The sequence below is a fragment of the Culex quinquefasciatus genome, chromosome 3 (assembly GCF_015732765.1).
Source record: "Culex quinquefasciatus strain JHB chromosome 3, VPISU_Cqui_1.0_pri_paternal, whole genome shotgun sequence".
Classification (NCBI taxonomy): domain Eukaryota; kingdom Metazoa; phylum Arthropoda; class Insecta; order Diptera; family Culicidae; genus Culex; species Culex quinquefasciatus.
In genome coordinates, this window is record NC_051863.1 from 142,899,375 (window position 1) to 142,915,688 (window position 16,314).

Here is a 16,314-nt window from a genome sequence, read left to right on the forward strand (position 1 = left end):
TTAAATTTTCTAGAATTTTAAGGGTTCTTTTTCCGATGCTTTTTAAGATCAAAAATTGGATGAAAATGGATTTTTGACGAATTATTAAAATCGAAGTCCGTGTTTAAAGATGTTTGGATTGCAGGCCAAGGGTGCATGATACTGATGATACTCGTCGGTTGACACCCAGGCGAGGAAAATCCCGGAAGGAATCCAACTACATCCGTAGTGCTGTTTGGTCAAAACAGCATGGCTCTGGTTCCTTGCAAGTGTCCTATTTTCTTACCTCCACGTTGGCTTGGTTTAGTCATCATGATGACAAGCTGGTGGCCTGTGGAAACGGATCGTAAACCTTTGACCAGCGAGGGTCAGAGTAGAGACGGCTAAAAGAAAGGGGCGCGTCAATGTGGGAAAGGGAAGTTATTTGTGATTGTAGACGGTATTGTTTTGATTCGCAGTATGTTGAGTCAACTGCTGTGGATGTACCTGAGCATCGCAGAACGGGGTATCTCTTCTTTCCATTTCAGCTAACAGCTATCTTCTGTTTATTTTGTTTCACTGATTTTCTAAAACGGCTTCTGTTTACTATCCTCCATTTGATTTCGATTTTACTTATTTGATTCTCTTATTTCTCAACGCTTTTCCACTCTATTTTACCAATTGATTCTGCTGTAACAAACTGTCTGCTTTCCCTTAATTTGGCAGCGATGTCAATTTTGTTTATCATGTGCCTTTTCTTTATTTATCTATTTGAATAATTTCTCATCTTCCCTGTAAATTGCCCTCAATACAATCTTAGCTTGTTTGTTACCTCTATTTATTAACTATTGTTAATTTCTTTATCTACTTCATAAATTACTATCTTTCTTTTACTATTGATTCTTTACATAGTATATTTCCTTCACTGTCCATTGTTTTGAAACTTCACCTATTTCTTAAGCAAGTGAGGTTCGAGCCCTTACTCAATTTATGGAATGATTAAAGGATTAACACAAATATTACTATTGTACTTTTGGTAAACTTTTATAACATGCTTAGGACCAAAAATTGTAACAAAACACCGCGACACAAGAAAAAGCAACAGATAAACACGACTCAACACTAGGAAAGGTTTCAGGAGAAAACAATACCCAGTAAATAACAATTAGTTTTTGAATTCAAACTAAAAATATAACAGTTTTTGCTTTAATGAAAGTTGATAGGCACACTATAAATGGTTAGGCGCTTATACTTACATCAAACCCTACGTAATGTACCACCCCCGGCCGAGTTAAAATGCGTAACCGGAAAAGAAGGTGTGCATGCCTGGCACGAACACTCAAAGCGTGTTCTAGCGTGCTGCTCGTACTGACTCAGAGCAAGGGTGAGATGTAGGTGTAAGGGCAGTGCGTGTTCGTCGGGAACCTGGTGCATAAGATCGGTCAAGGCCCGTTCTTACACTGAAAATTGCGAAATTGCGAATTGTTTAAAGATGTTTGGATTGTCTCACTTTTTCCTAATTTCGAGTATGAATCCTGCAAAAGGAACCTAAATGCCATGCTGTAGAGTGAACAATGTGTTTTTTAATTGCTTAGGGGAAAGTGGGTCAAGTGTAACAAGCTAAGGAAATGCTCGTTGTAACCCATTAAAAACGTTAAAAAATCTGGCGGATTTTTTAGAATCATCTTATTCCAGGTCTTGACTGAGACTTTGTTAGAACAAGTTTTTAAAAAATCTGTTTTTTAATGTAAAAAATGGATTTTAATTTTTTTGTTTTTCCGTACGTTCTACTCAACTAGTGGGGCAAGACGAACAACCCGTTGGGGCAAGAGGAACAATACATGAAAAAACATACTAATTTACTAACAATTGAACTATTATCACTTAGAGGGGGTAGGCGTGGCTGAATGGTTACGCTGTTCGCTTTGTAAGCGGAAGATTCTGGGTTCGATTCCCATCTGCTCCTATCGAGAAATTATGGAAAGAAGGAATTCTCTGAACACTTTGAATATGAACGAATAATTCATTAGCTCGCGGCGGCGGGGTTCGATCCCCCGTCCTTTGGGTCAGCAGACAAAAATGCTAACCACCAGACCATCGAGGCTTAGTTGACTAGAAGGATTAAGAATGTGCTATAAGAATCCAAGAAACTTGATTGGAGTCTGTGTACCTAAGAACAGGACATGCAATATTGAATGCAAGTTGAATTCGAGGACACTACTTACTGGTTGCATAATTGTTAGGCGAATATTGAACTTTCAACACGGCCAGAATTCACCACAAAAAGCTTGGTGAACCGAATTGGAAAGCTTCCAAAATGAATCCAAGAACATACGAAGAATCAAGGGACTATAAATAGATTTGACCGGCCGCATCACTTACCACGGTGAATCCTGGCTTCACACCCATCTTACTAACACCCTCAAACCTCACGTGATGCTTTGTCGAAGACGCAGCTGATTTAGCGGTCTTCATCACTCAAGTATCGAACTAAAATTCCAATCCACTTCCCCGTGTCTTACCACTGGTCGTGGCCGGCGCTGTGATTGGCTAGCATGATAGGGACATTTGAAAGTTATGAAGTGGTGATGATTGGTTCCTACTCTTCATCTGTGGTCCACGGAGCAATTCTTGGAGGTCCTGGTCAATAACAGAGTAGCAACTACGGGTAGACACCAATGCTATATGCTATGCTAAATGAACTATTATCACTTAGATAAATCAGATTAGGATGTATTTGAAAAGTTTCTTTCATTTTTAAATTAAAAAATAATATTTTACTAGAAATTTGACCGTTTTTACGAAAAAAAAATATTACTTAGATGATAAATAGTAAATTTTCATGATATTATTATATCGTATATGGACAATTTTTTAAACAATTGTTTATCAGTTTTTAAGAACTTTTATGTATTTTTTTTTTCACAATAAAATATGTTGCTGCAGCAATTCGTATTTTTTTCCATACTAAAAATCCATATGGTACACTTGCCCCACCTAAACAAGATTTTTTAAAAGCTCTCTACAAAAATAACCAAATGACAAATCATACTTTATAATACGTGCAAGTCATTGGTAGGGGCACTACTGATCTAGGAAAAATAGCATTTTGATAAAATGAGCCTTAAAACGAACCCTAAGCCTTATTTTGTACTTTCCAAATATTCGTTTTCGTTTTACCGAGCAAGGTGGGGGACGCGGCCTCAAGTCAGTCCAAGTCCGGTTTCTTGTGGAAAAAAGGGTAGTGGCCGAACTAGTATTGCATACAAAATGAACACCACCGGAAGATATAGGGGATCGGGAGGGGAAAGGTGAAAGAAAATTAGTGTAGGTGTGAGTAGTAAGAACTTGGATGACTTGAGCAGTTACGGTAATCTGAGTTTAACACTGAATAATGAAAATATTAAATTTTTATTCAAAATAAAAAGGCCCGGAGGAAATTAAATTATTATTTAATTAAATAAGAAAATGTTACTAATCGGAGATTTATACAAAGGAAACCTAACATGTATATCAAATTTAAAGGAAAATAAAAAAATATTAAATCGAAAAATGAAAACTAATTTGTCTATGGAATACAAATCTTGAGGCCTTTTTCTGGGCCACGTCCTGTCGCGTCCGTCAGTAGTCTTGTCCTACATTACAACTAGAAGCAGATCTGCCAATTAAATAGAACACTTCGACCAATTCAACTAATCATTTAGATCCAATTATTTATTATGGAAAACTAACTAACTTGAATCAATAACCTTAACTGAACTGTCTAAAAGTAACTTGAATCTCAAATCCCAAAAATTGTAATTACAAAGCCAAACATTCCTATACCTAGTTTTTAAACCTGTCTTGCCGCCCCAAACCAAAAACCATAAATCAACTGTTCATATTTTACAAGTTGAACACTCGTCGTTAAGACGACTATTTCGTGCCTTCCATTTTATTAGGACACACAAGCTTTGCAAACAGGAGCGTATCCCTATCATACCTTTTGTAAACTGTTATTTGAGTGGGAGAGATACACTCCTGTTTACAAAACCCATGCGCCCTTTTGAAATGTTAGGCTCTATTTGATCGTCAAACCTCCAGTAGATCCTCGATTCGCAACAATGGTCGATACAACCATAATCCGAAAACCGTTAGTTCAACAGATTAACGAATTTTGTCCGATATCATTACATTATTGATTGACCGAAACTCTATGGAAATTTTGACATATCAAAATGCTTTGTATTATTACTTAAATGGAAGTTTAAAATTTATGTACGTAACATTTTTTTAAAATAAATTTCAAAATCTATTCTATCCTACAATGCCTAGAAGAGGCCTCTGTTTCTGTTGTGAGTAAGCGCTGGTTTCAGAGTTCATTTTTCAATTTAAAAGGGGTGGGAGACGACTAATTTGCTTCATGAACTCCTACTCGGCCTTGGGACCACCTCTTAAGACACTGATGGCTCCTAGCTAGGAATTAAACCTAGACACAGCGTCGAGGCCCGCTTCGCATGGCAAAAATGTTGGCTGGGGGGGAAGTGATATTATCACGAAATTTTATTTTAAAGCCAACATTGCTAACGGCGTCGAGGTCCTTACTCATGCCCAAGGATTTTGTACTTTCCAAATATTATAAGGAAACAAAGGTTTTGAAAAAAACTTTATTCAATCTTATGCCCCGTGGCGTTTACGTCGTTTTGGCGGTTATGTGGTAGTAGAATCAGCTAATTGCATTGCTAGCCACAATTCCTCATACTGGAAAAAATCAAAATTGTAAAAATTACGGCCTTACGAGCGATTGTTCCTCTTGGTCGTCTTGCCCCACCTTCCCCTACTGCGATAAATAGGGACATTTAGGGCGAATTTTGAAAACCAGGACAAAATTTGTGTAAAAATACAGAATTAAGCTGTAAAAACTTCATTCACTTTTTTTCGATTGGAACTTTTTAAACATGGGACAAACACCCTAGAGCGGAAGATTAAAGCGATGAATTATGTGTAAAATAATTGGTCTTGAGGAAAAACATTACGTTAATAAAAAATATCCAAAATCGAACATTTTTTTTGGAAACAAGCTTATGTAAACCGTAAATTTAACAACATTTTAATTTTTTTTTATGTCATTATGGCAGCAATTTTGAGGCCTTTTCACCGTTGCCGTGATTTATTGCTCCCAAATTCAATCTGGATGAACTAGATACGCTAAACACGGCTAGACGATTGACTAATTTGCATCTTTTCTCTCCCATTCCCGTCATGATTCCGACAAAACCCGGCAAACAGAAAAACAAGAAATAAAAAGCAACGAGCCCGATACTCTGATTCCCCCATCTTCGCTGACGTTCCATTCCCTGGGGCAAAACTTGCAGCATTTCAACGCCGCCGACTCACCTCTTTCCCTTAGTCGAATGCCTCCTACAACTATTCTCGATTCTCTTTCTGCCTTCGGCCACTACCAATCCCTTAGTTGGTCAGATCCCCTTGCTTTTTTTTTGTATTTTCTCTGCTTCAGACTCTTCTGCCGTTTTGTGCAATCGAACGGCTCACACAAGAGTGTAGTATTGCAATTTTGCCACCCCCTCTTCACCGCCGCGTTTGGCACAGCTTTAATAACACCTTTTCCCTCCCACCGGGGGAAATGAGAATCTTCCTGCACACAAAACACCCTCGACGACGATTCACGATTCTTGCAGAAGCGATTTTCTTCGATTTCCTCCTTCACCAGTAAGTGCAGACTTTCCGGGGGAAGGATGGGCGGAGGCGGCCACGACTCTAGCTGGAGGTCACGCGGAGCGCCACACGGCGGCCACAGGAATCAATGAAACAATAATAATTGAGCCTTTTGGCTGCTTTTCGTTGGACGAATTCTTCAGTGTGTGGTTAGGGATTGCACTCTGGCCAGCGGCTGCGGGATGATTTCACGTTTTTCTCTTCCTTCGGAGGGTTTAATTTAACAGTGACATCAGACTTGTGCAGAATCGAATTTGGTTTTTGCACGCAAATCTTTTCATAGAAGAAAAGTTTACCAGATTTTTCCTTATTCAATCACCAAAAAGCAAGTTTTTCTCCTTCAAAACCATGAATCACCGTGGCAAAACTTCTCCAACGCGAGCGGAGCCAAACCCGGTTCCTCCTACTCCTTCCTGTCGGGATCGAAAACCAGCTTTTTTCGCCGTAACTTTGTACGCAGCAGCCAGACGAAAAATTACTCCGATAAAGAACCAAATTGCACAATGCCCCTTCTTCCAAAAACATGCAAATCTCTTTCTTTTTCCGTCTCCTGTTAAGCACCAGCTGGAACCGTAATCCGGAATCGATTCCACAATATAGTTTTACAAAGCACAACAAACTTCACCCAAAGGTTCACAATTTTCCAAGTTCAGCCGAGCTTAATTGGACACAAAAAACGCACCACAGAAAAACCTGACAGAGCGCGGCCAGAACCGACGACGAAAACGAAGGGGGCACGACGGACGGCAACTCGAAACTGACTGACGAGGCGAACCCTGACAACGGAACGGAACGCTTCTCGTCCTCCTGTCTCCTCTTTGGTGCGCTGGTTCAAAACACAAGAAGAGAACCGCTGGGAGGGCTGGGAGAGGGAGGAAAATATTGACATTTTTTGCGCAAGTGACAGTTTGGCGTTACGAGTTGGTGAGGGGTAGGAAAGTGAGCGGGCAGGCGTTACTGGAAACGGTGCAGAGTTGGATTAGTTTGAAGGAACTCAAATTTGGGTACGATAAGTATTTGATTTTGATTGATTCACTGAAAATGCTTTGTGAAGTTGTGAAGTTTTGTATTTTTAACAAATTTGGTTTGGTTTAAATTAGGTGAGGAAATCTCAGCAGAAAAATTTAAAATATAATTTGCAATTACTTGATGAAAATGTAACTTAATATATATCCAAAAATATTTATTTCAAGTTTATGATCATTAGGCATTAGCAAACCCCGATGGTTTGACACCAACTGTTGTCAAACTAACGGAGTCACTTTTTAGTTTGACACCCCTTTTACACGGAGTTCACACACACTACCAAACGTTAGGTTTGATAATGTGCGTGAGCGCCGTGTAAAAAGTGATAGTTCGTCACTTTTTAGTTTGACTTTGACCAACCAACGGGGCACTAAAAAAGTGTCAAACGAAAAAGTGACCAACCACCGGGGGTAGAGTATACATTAGGGTGCCCAGAATATGGGCAAATGTTTCAAAACCTCGCTCCACAAGCCGAAAACTGATCCCTAGGGTATTCTAAGCCTCTGTGCAAAATTTGAGCGAAATCGGTCAACATTAACCCATTGATACTCGGGCATGAAGTTTGTATGGGAAAAATCGTCAAAATGTATGGAGAAACGGCACAGTTTCGTAATTCTCCCTGTAGGTGGCGTTGCGAGTGTCCAAAATTTGCCAAACGTGATATTCTTATGTGAAATTTAATGCCCAACAACTTTGTAGAAGAGTGCAAGACGATCCGAGTTAACCCCAAAAAGTTATTAGCATTTTAGTGAAGTGGTCTCCAACCGACATGGCCAAAGGGCCTAATCCGGTATTGCCACTAAGGAAAGCAAGCATAAAATTGTAATTTTGGGATATTTTTTGTCAAACAAAGAAAACAAAATGAACAAAGTATGAATTAGACTAAATCGATCCAGCTGAATCCGAATTTAAAGGTTGATAGGCGGAATTTTCAAAGAGACGCAAGACATTCAAGATGGCGGCCAAGATGGCGGCTGTATAGAAAACCCTATACATAAAGGGTATTATGCGACCTGCGAACGACTACTCAAATTTAACTAATCTTGGGGCTCTGAACACGATTAAGACCACTACAGAGTTCCAAACAGACAATGTTATTCAAACCAAGATGGCGGCCAAGATGGCGGCTGTATACAAAATCCTAATGAAATACTAAAATACTAAAATACTAAAATACTAAAATACTAAAATACTAAAATACTAAAATACTAAAATACTAAAATACTAAAATACTAAAATACTAAAATACTAAAATACTAAAATACTAAAATACTAAAATACTAAAATACTAAAATACTAAAATACTAAAATACTAAAATACTAAAATACTAAAATGCTAAAATGCTAAAATGCTAAAATACTAAAATGCTAAAATACTAAAATGCTAAAATGCTAAAATACTAAAGATGCTAAAATGCTAAAATGCTAAAGATGCTAAAATGCTAAAATGCTAAAATGCTAAAATGCTAAAGATGCTAAAAATGCTAAAATGCTAAAATGCTAAAATGCTAAAATGCTAAAATGCTAAAATACTAAAATGCTAAAATGCTAAAATGCTAAAATGCTAAAATACTAAAATGCTAAAATGCTAAAGATGCTAAAATACTAAAATGCTAAAATGCTAAAATGCTAAAATGCTAAAATAAAAATGCTAAAATGCTAAAATGCTAAAATGCTAAAATGCTAAAATGCTAAAATGCTAAAATGCTAAAATGCTAAAATGCTAAAATGCTAAAATGCTAAAATGCTAAAATACTAAAATGCTAAAATGCTAAAATGCTAAAATACTAAAATGCTAAAATACTAAAATGCTAAAATGCTAAAATACTAAAATACTAAAATACTAAAATACTAAAATACTAAAATACTAAAATACTAAAATACTAAAATACTAAAATACTAAAATACTAAAATACTAAAATACTAAAATACTAAAATACTAAAATACTAAAATACTAAAATACTAAAATACTGAAATACGAAAATACTAAAATACTATAACACACTGAAATCCCGATGATTTGAAACCAACTGTTGAAAGGGGTCACTTTTTAGTTTGTCACGCTTTTCACACAGTGCTTACAATTACTACCATTTTGTTTGATAGTATGTGTGAGTCCCGTGAAAAAAGTGACCGTTCGTCACTTTTTAGTTCGACTTTGTCAAACCAACGGGGTAAAAACTAAAAAAGATTCAAACGAAAAAGTAACCAACCACCGGGGATTGAGTGTACTAAAATATTTAAATACTTCAATACTGAAATACTAAAACATTAAAATATTAAAATACCAAATTAGTAAAAAAACAAAAAACAATTCATTTCAAATAATTTCATCAATATTTGTGAAGCCAAATTAGAATTTTCTATCATTTTGAGCAACTTTTGTTCTACGAAAAACATCACTTCTCTTGTTTTATCTTTTTCTTGTTTCGTTTTAAGTATTTTAATTTAAATTATTTTTTGTTAGGTTTATGTTTGTTTTAGGTAGTAGTTTCGTCTTTTCTACCACCTCCTATCATTACATTTTGCCTATTTATTTTTTCATGTTTTTACAGTAACTTTTTTATTTATTTTTGCATGTTTTCAACATTTTCTGCTTTGTAATGGCACCATAATCATTTAAATTGTAAATAAATGTTAAGAGGCAAAGTCTGGGGCACTAGAAAAAATACTGCATTCTTCTTTTTACTTAAAGTCTAGGAAATGTTAGTAAAAAACACAACCAAAGCATTTTAAAAATACATTTTTAAAAACATTGACGAAGTCACTCACAATAATCAAGTACTTCCAACCCACACAGTATTTAAAATTTAAGGGCTCTTCTTTCCAATGCTTTTTAAAGATCAAAAATTTGTTGAACAATGGATTTTTGGCGATTTTTTAAATCGAAGCCCGTCTAAAGGCGGGGTTGGGTTGTAGAGGGATAACCTTGTCTGTTTGGAAGTGTGTGGTCTTAATCGTGTTCAGAGCCCCAAGATTAGTTAAATTTGAGTAGTCGTTTGCAGGTCACATAATACCCTTTGTGTTTAGGGTTTTCTATACAGCCGCCATCTTGGTTTGAATAACCTTGTCTGTTTGGAAGTCTGTAGTGGTCTTAATCGTGTTCAGAGCCCCAAGATTAGTTAAATTTGAGTAGTCGTTTGCAGGTCACATAATACCCTTTGTGTTTAGGGTTTTCTATACAGCCGCCATCTTGGCCGCCATCTTGGTTTGAATAACATTGTCTGTTTGGAAGTCTGTAGTGGTCTTAATCGTGTTCAGAGCCCCAAGATTAGTTAAATTTGAGTAGTCGTTTGCAGGTCACATAATACCCTTTGTGTTTAGGGTTTTCTATACAGCCGCCATCTTGGCCGCCATCTTGGTTTGAATAACCTTGTCTGTTTGGAAGTCTGTAGTGGTCTTAATCATGTTTAGAGCCCCAAGATTAGTTAAATTTGAGTAGTCGTTTGCAGGTCACATAATACCCTTTGTGTTTAGGGTTTTCTATACAGCCGCCATCTTGGTTTGAATAACCATGTCTGTTTGGAAGTCTGTAGTGGTCTTAATCGTGTTTAGAGCCCCAAGATTAGTTAAATTTGAGTAGTCGTTTGCAGGTCACATAATACCCTTTGTGTTTAGGGTTTTCTATACAGCCGCCATCTTGGCCGCCATCTTGGTTTGAATAACCTTGTCTGTTTGGAAGTCTGTAGTGGTCTTAATCGTGTTTAGAGCCCCAAGATTAGTTAAATTTGAGTAGTCGTTTGCAGGTCACATAATACCCTTTGTGTTTAGGGTTTTCTATACAGCCGCCATCTTGGCCGCCATCTTGGTTTGAATAACATTGTCTGTTTGGAAGTCTGTAGTGGTCTTAATCGTGTTCAGAGCCCCAAGATTATTTAAATTTGAGTAGTCGTTTGCAGGTCACATAATACCCTTTGTGTTTAGGGTTTTCTATACAGCCGCCATCTTGGCCGCCATCTTGGTTTGAATAACATTGTCTGTTTGGAAGTCTGTAGTGGTCTTAATCGTGTTCAGAGCCCCAAGATTAGTTAAATTTGAGTAGTCGTTTGCAGGTCACATAATACCCTTTGTGTTTAGGGTTTTCTATACAGCCGCCATCTTGGCCGCCATCTTGGTTTGAATAACCTTGTCTGTTTGGAAGTCTGTAGTGGTCTTAATCGTGTTTAGAGCCCCAAGATTAGTTAAATTTGAGTAGTCGTTTGCAGGTCACATAATACCCTTTGTGTTTAGGGTTTTCTATACAGCCGCCATCTTGGCCGCCATCTTGGTTTGAATAACATTGTCTGTTTGGAAGTCTGTAGTGGTCTTAATCGTGTTCAAAGCCCCAAGATTAGTTAAATTTGAGTAGTCGTTTGCAGGTCACATAATACCCTTTGTGTTTAGGGTTTTCTATACAGCCGCCATCTTGGTTTGAATAACCATGTCTGTTTGGAAGTCTGTAGTGGTCTTAATCGTGTTCAGAGCCCCAAGATTAGTTAAATTTGAGTAGTCGTTTGCAGGTCACATAATACCCTTTGTGTTTAGGGTTTTCTATACAGCCGCCATCTTGGCCGCCATCTTGGTTTGAATAACCTTGTCTGTTTGGAAGTCTGTAGTGGTCTTAATCGTGTTTAGAGCCCCAAGATTAGTTAAATTTGAGTAGTCGTTTGCAGGTCACATAATACCCTTTGTGTTTAGGGTTTTCTATACAGCCGCCATCTTGGCCGCCATCTTGGTTTGAATAACATTGTCTGTTTGGAAGTCTGTAGTGGTCTTAATCGTGTTCAAAGCCCCAAGATTAGTTAAATTTGAGTAGTCGTTCGCAGGTCGCATAATACCCTTTATGTATAGGGTTTTCTATACAGCCGCCATCTTGGCCGCCATCTTGAATGTCTTGCGTCTCTTTAAAAATTCCGCCTATCAACCTTTAAATTCGGATTCAGCTGGATCGATTTAGTCTAATTCATACTTTGTTCATTTTGTTTTCTTTGTTTGACAAAAATATCCCAAAATTACAATTTTATGCTTGCTTTCCTTAGTGGCAATACCGGATTAGGCCCTTTGGCCATGTCGGTTGGAGACCACTTCACTAAAATGCTAATAACTTTTTGGGGTTAACTCGGATCGTCTTGCACTCTTCTACAAAGTTGTTGGGCATTAAATTTCACATAAGAATATCACGTTTGGCAAATTTTGGACACTCGCAACGCCACCTACAGGAGAATTACGAAACTGTGCCGTTTCTCCATACATTTTGACGATTTTTCCCATACAAACTTCATGCCCGAGTATCAATGGGTTAATGTTGACCGATTTCGCTCAAATTTTGCACAGAGGCTTAGAATACCCTAGGGATCAGTTTTCGGCTTGTGGAGCTGGGGGTCATTTTTTCTGGGCACCCTAGTATACATCCAATTGAAATGTGGTCAAAGACAAACTTACGGGAAATCGGACGAGCTTTCCGGTAAAAATATTTTCGAGACTGAAAAATCAAGTCTGTCATATAGAAATTGCCAAAAACCATCAAAAAACCTATTTTTCAACAATTTTATTTTTAAAACCGCTGTAACTTCACAAGGATTGGACTTAGGACAATGGTCAATATGGAGACTTTTATGTAAAATTGTCTGGAGAATCGACTCTCTAGTTTGGTTTTTGAAAATATTGACGTTTAGAGCACTTTTCAAAAAAACAGTTTCAGAAAATGATTTTTTTTTTAGGTGAGTTGCTCCATCCTGCATTTTTCGTGAGTCCTTTTGTAACATCTTAGGCTATTTTCACAAAAATTTTGAGCGAAAAAAAATCGTGGGCTCACTTGACTTTTAAACTTAAAAATCAAAAAATATCATAAAAGTGGAGTGTTTTTTTTCTTTCAGTGTATTTTTTTCGGAAAGCCCGTCAAATTTCCTACAAGTTTGTCTTTGACCACTTTTTGATACGATGCAACGGCTTCGAGATAAAGCAATATTTAAATTACGAAATACAAAAATATTTAAAACACTTACGCCCTTCTCAAATGTCATTATCGAGTGAAACTGGCTCCATACACACAAAAATGGCTTATATATGACTAGGATAACATGTCTACAAAGTTTCATTGAAATCGGAGAGGGTCGAGAAAAAAGTACCTCAAAAATTCCTGTTTTGGGCTGGAATTCGGTCCTACAATGAAGCTTAGATTGCTGATATTATTGTTTACAGCGATAAAGCTTAGTTTTCTGAGTACAATGACCCTTTGTACGACCACAAAGAGTTTAAAATGGATTTTTAAATCAATTTTGAAAAATTAACCTCGCGGTCCTTCTTGACAGAAACGCTCCTACTTGACAGCTCGTTCCAAAGGGACCATAGTTGATCCATCGAAAAAATGTTGTCTTGTCAAAAAAAAAATTTGCATTAAAATGAAAAAAAGTGATCACAAATGGTTTTTAATCGTGTTTTTTACCGTTGTACATAAAAATTTACATAGGGCTTTAGTACCCAATTGCTCTATAAGCACTTAAGTGTTATTTATACACTTTTTGGAGGCCAGATCTCAGATATTTTGATGAAAACGTTGTCCAAATATATCATGCGACCTATCTTTGGAGTGCCCTGAAATATGAAGATCTGACTACCCAATCGTACGGTTACTCGGCGTGGTACGACTGTGCCGCTTCCCACCGGAAGAAACTTCAAGTCAAGCAGAACCGGCTGTTGAAGATTATGCTAAACCTGGATCCTTTCCACCCGACTGACGACGTCCACAGGATGGCTAAGATGGAGTTGATCGACGATTGGCTCCAGCGAGTGCTACCGAAGTTCTGGATGGGGTGCGCCACCTCAGTCAATCCCCTGCTGCAGCGGTTGTCCCCTAGAGCTGTGATATAAGAATAAGTAATGCCTCCTTTCCTCTAACTATCCCACATCTATTAGCTATTTCGAAGGTTATTTTTGCATTTTTTTTCCTTCTCTGTCCAATTGGGTACTAAAGCCCTATGTAAATTTTTATGTACAACGGTAAAAAACACGATTAAAAACCATTTGTGATCACTTTTTTTCATTTTAATGCAAAATTTTTTTTTGACTAGACAACATTTTTTCGATGGATCAACTATGGTCCCCTTGGAACGAGCTGTCAAGTAGGAGCTTTTCTGTCAAAAAGAACCGCGAGTTTAATTTTTCAAAATTAATTTAAAAATCCATCTTAAACTCTTTGTGGTCGTACAAAGGGTCATTGTACTCAGAAAAATAAGCTTTATCGCTGTAAACAATAATATCAGCAATCTATGCTTCATTTTAGGACCCAATTCGTTCTCATAAGTAAGAGTAAACTCTCTCCCCATTAAGAACAAATCAGCTGTTGAAAGGTAGTCCATATCTCAGCTCAGGATAACAACTGCAACAATGTATTTGTTAAAGCAACCAAATAAATGAAATGAAATGACTACCCAATCTGAATGAATGAATAATGAGTCAAATTGATGGAACACTTAAAGGTCCGCCCTATTTTGGATAGCATTACCTTTTAAATGTGAGGAAGGCACCAACCACCTAAGGGTGGATTAAGTAACGTTTTTTTAATGTGCGTTTATCTTTTTAAGTTTATGCTTATATCTGATAGTATTTGGCTTATTCAATTTTTGCTTTTTTAGTTTTTTCATGTTTTAATGTAGTCACTTTTAATTTTTTTGCGTGTTTGTCATATTTTCTCTAATTTGTTTTCATGGCATGAAAAGAATGCGCAACTTTTTTGTTCGCGTTCTTTTTGAGCTCGGTACTCAGATCAAACATAACGATTCCTTTTTAGTCCTTCTTCTTCAACTAATTCATATTCAAAACCTAACATAGCTCACAGCACTCAACTTTGAGTGCCCTCGATCGCATGGGAAATGAAATGTAAAACTTTTTCCTCTTTCGTTTTCATCGTGTAGTTGCGTTACGATTTTGTGTCTCCCTCCAAAAATCATAACAAAAACAATCGAAACTGTCAAAACACAAAAGTTTTCAGGACTGTTGGATGATTTTTTTTCGTGGTCCTGAGTTTTAGAAAGAAAAAATAACTTTTTAGTAGTAAAAATGTTCGGCAGAGACTGTGTGCGGTTGAATTTGAAGTCAGTTATGTTCCTCATCGTGGCCGTCATAATGTCCCACGTGCGAATTACGCAAACATGTAAGATTGATCATATTTTTAAGATTATAATTTATGTTCTCATCAATGTGTGTTTTTTCAGCTGTTCACTCAAACAGTCCAGAAGTTATTGTAAGTATGAAATTTGTATAAAAATCATTCAAGTCAATTAATCGATATTATTGATCATTTTTCAGCCTACAAAGCAAGAAAAGAGCAACAGTGATAACGATCGATCTGCAGTTTTGATCAACACTAGTGTAAGTGTTTGTAAATTATGAAAAAAATATCTTCCAACTTAAAACTTAATTTTCCAGAACAAAATCCCCTCCGACACGAGCCACTGCCCGAACGATACGCTCTGCTCGGTCCTGCCCAACTCGTGCCTCGCGTGTCCCACAATTCCGCCGCAGTGCATTTACGGGTCGGAAGTGACCGTAAGCTGCAGTCCGAAGCCGACGGTCCTGTGCCGGAACGAGCCACTGCCGTCACCGTCGTCCTCATCCTCGCCGAACGCCGTCAACTCGCAGGGAAGCGTTGAGATCAAGCGGCGTACGCTCTGTCGGTACTGCTACCAAACTGAACGCTGGGAGCAGATTTGCGAGCAGAAGGGCGGCTGCAACTCGGTCGATTCGCAGTTCAAAACCAACTGCACCGTCAACGGGGAGATCCTGTGCTTTGGCAATAGGACGTTTATGAGGAAAGTGCCCTGCAACTGGACGCAGGGCTATCGTTGGTCGACGACGCTGATTCTGAGCATCACGCTCGGTGGGTTTGGGGTTGATCGATTCTTCTTAGGGCACTGGCAGGAGGGTATCGGGAAGCTGTTCAGTTTTGGGGGGTTGGGTGTTTGGACGCTTATTGACGTGCTGCTGATCTCGTTGCACTATCTGGGACCGGCTGATGGGTCGTTGTATATTTAAGAAGGGCCTGCGATTATAATACTCGATAGAACATAGTTGAAATTATCAAGAATAATAAAATGTGATAGTTGAGGTAAGAGTTGGAGAGAATAAAGTGAAATTGAAAAAAAAACGTTATAGTTTCTGTTTCTGATGACAAATCTGCCTTTTTCTTTTTGCCTTCCTTACCTTACTGAGGAAAGGCTTTAAAATCATTCGAAAAATGAACTTCTTAATTCGGCTTCGTAGACCCACCTATCGACTCAGAATCAAATTCTGAAAAAAATGTCTGTGCGTGTGTCTGGATGTGAGTCCGTGCACCCAAAAAAGTGCACTCGATTATCTCCGGACTGGCTGAACCGATTTTGACCATATTGGTCCCATTTGATCCGTCTTGGGGTCCCATAGGACCCTAGTTAATGTTATAAAGTTTAGAAAAGTACTTCAAAAGTTATCCTAAAAACACGATTTTGGCTAAACTCTGGAAGATTGTAAATATGGTGTTTTTTGTAAGAAATCCCGCCTTGTTATATATTTTTAGAAAGGTATTTGAAAGTCCTTTCAAATGAGCCTAAAACATTGAAGACCTGATATCCCTATCAAAAGTTATACGAACTTAAGTG

At 37.7% G+C, this 16,314-nt stretch overlaps 2 protein-coding genes across 5 annotated transcripts in view; one reads left to right on the top strand and one right to left on the bottom strand.

Moving 5' to 3' along the window:
* Nucleotides 1-6,448, bottom strand: part of LOC6038399 (WD repeat-containing protein 47) — a 191,660-nt gene extending 185,212 nt beyond the window's left edge. For 2 of the 4 annotated variants that reach the window (XM_038259540.1, XM_038259538.1), the window contains exon 1: nt 5,335-6,448. The gene's annotated coding sequence lies outside the window, so the exon portion shown is untranslated. The remainder of the gene's footprint in view (nt 1-5,334) is intronic. The other 2 variants (XM_038259539.1, XM_038259541.1) reach the window with 1 other exon arrangement.
* An 8,289-nt stretch (nt 6,449-14,737) lies between these two features.
* Nucleotides 14,738-15,748, top strand: LOC6038397 (TM2 domain-containing protein almondex). Its single transcript, XM_038263179.1, has 4 exons — nt 14,738-14,831; nt 14,893-14,921; nt 14,987-15,049; nt 15,107-15,748. Exons 1-4 carry the CDS (start codon nt 14,738-14,740, stop codon nt 15,710-15,712), a joined length of 792 nt encoding a protein of 263 aa, XP_038119107.1. The 3' UTR covers nt 15,713-15,748.
* Nucleotides 15,749-16,314: the final 566 nt, after the last annotated feature.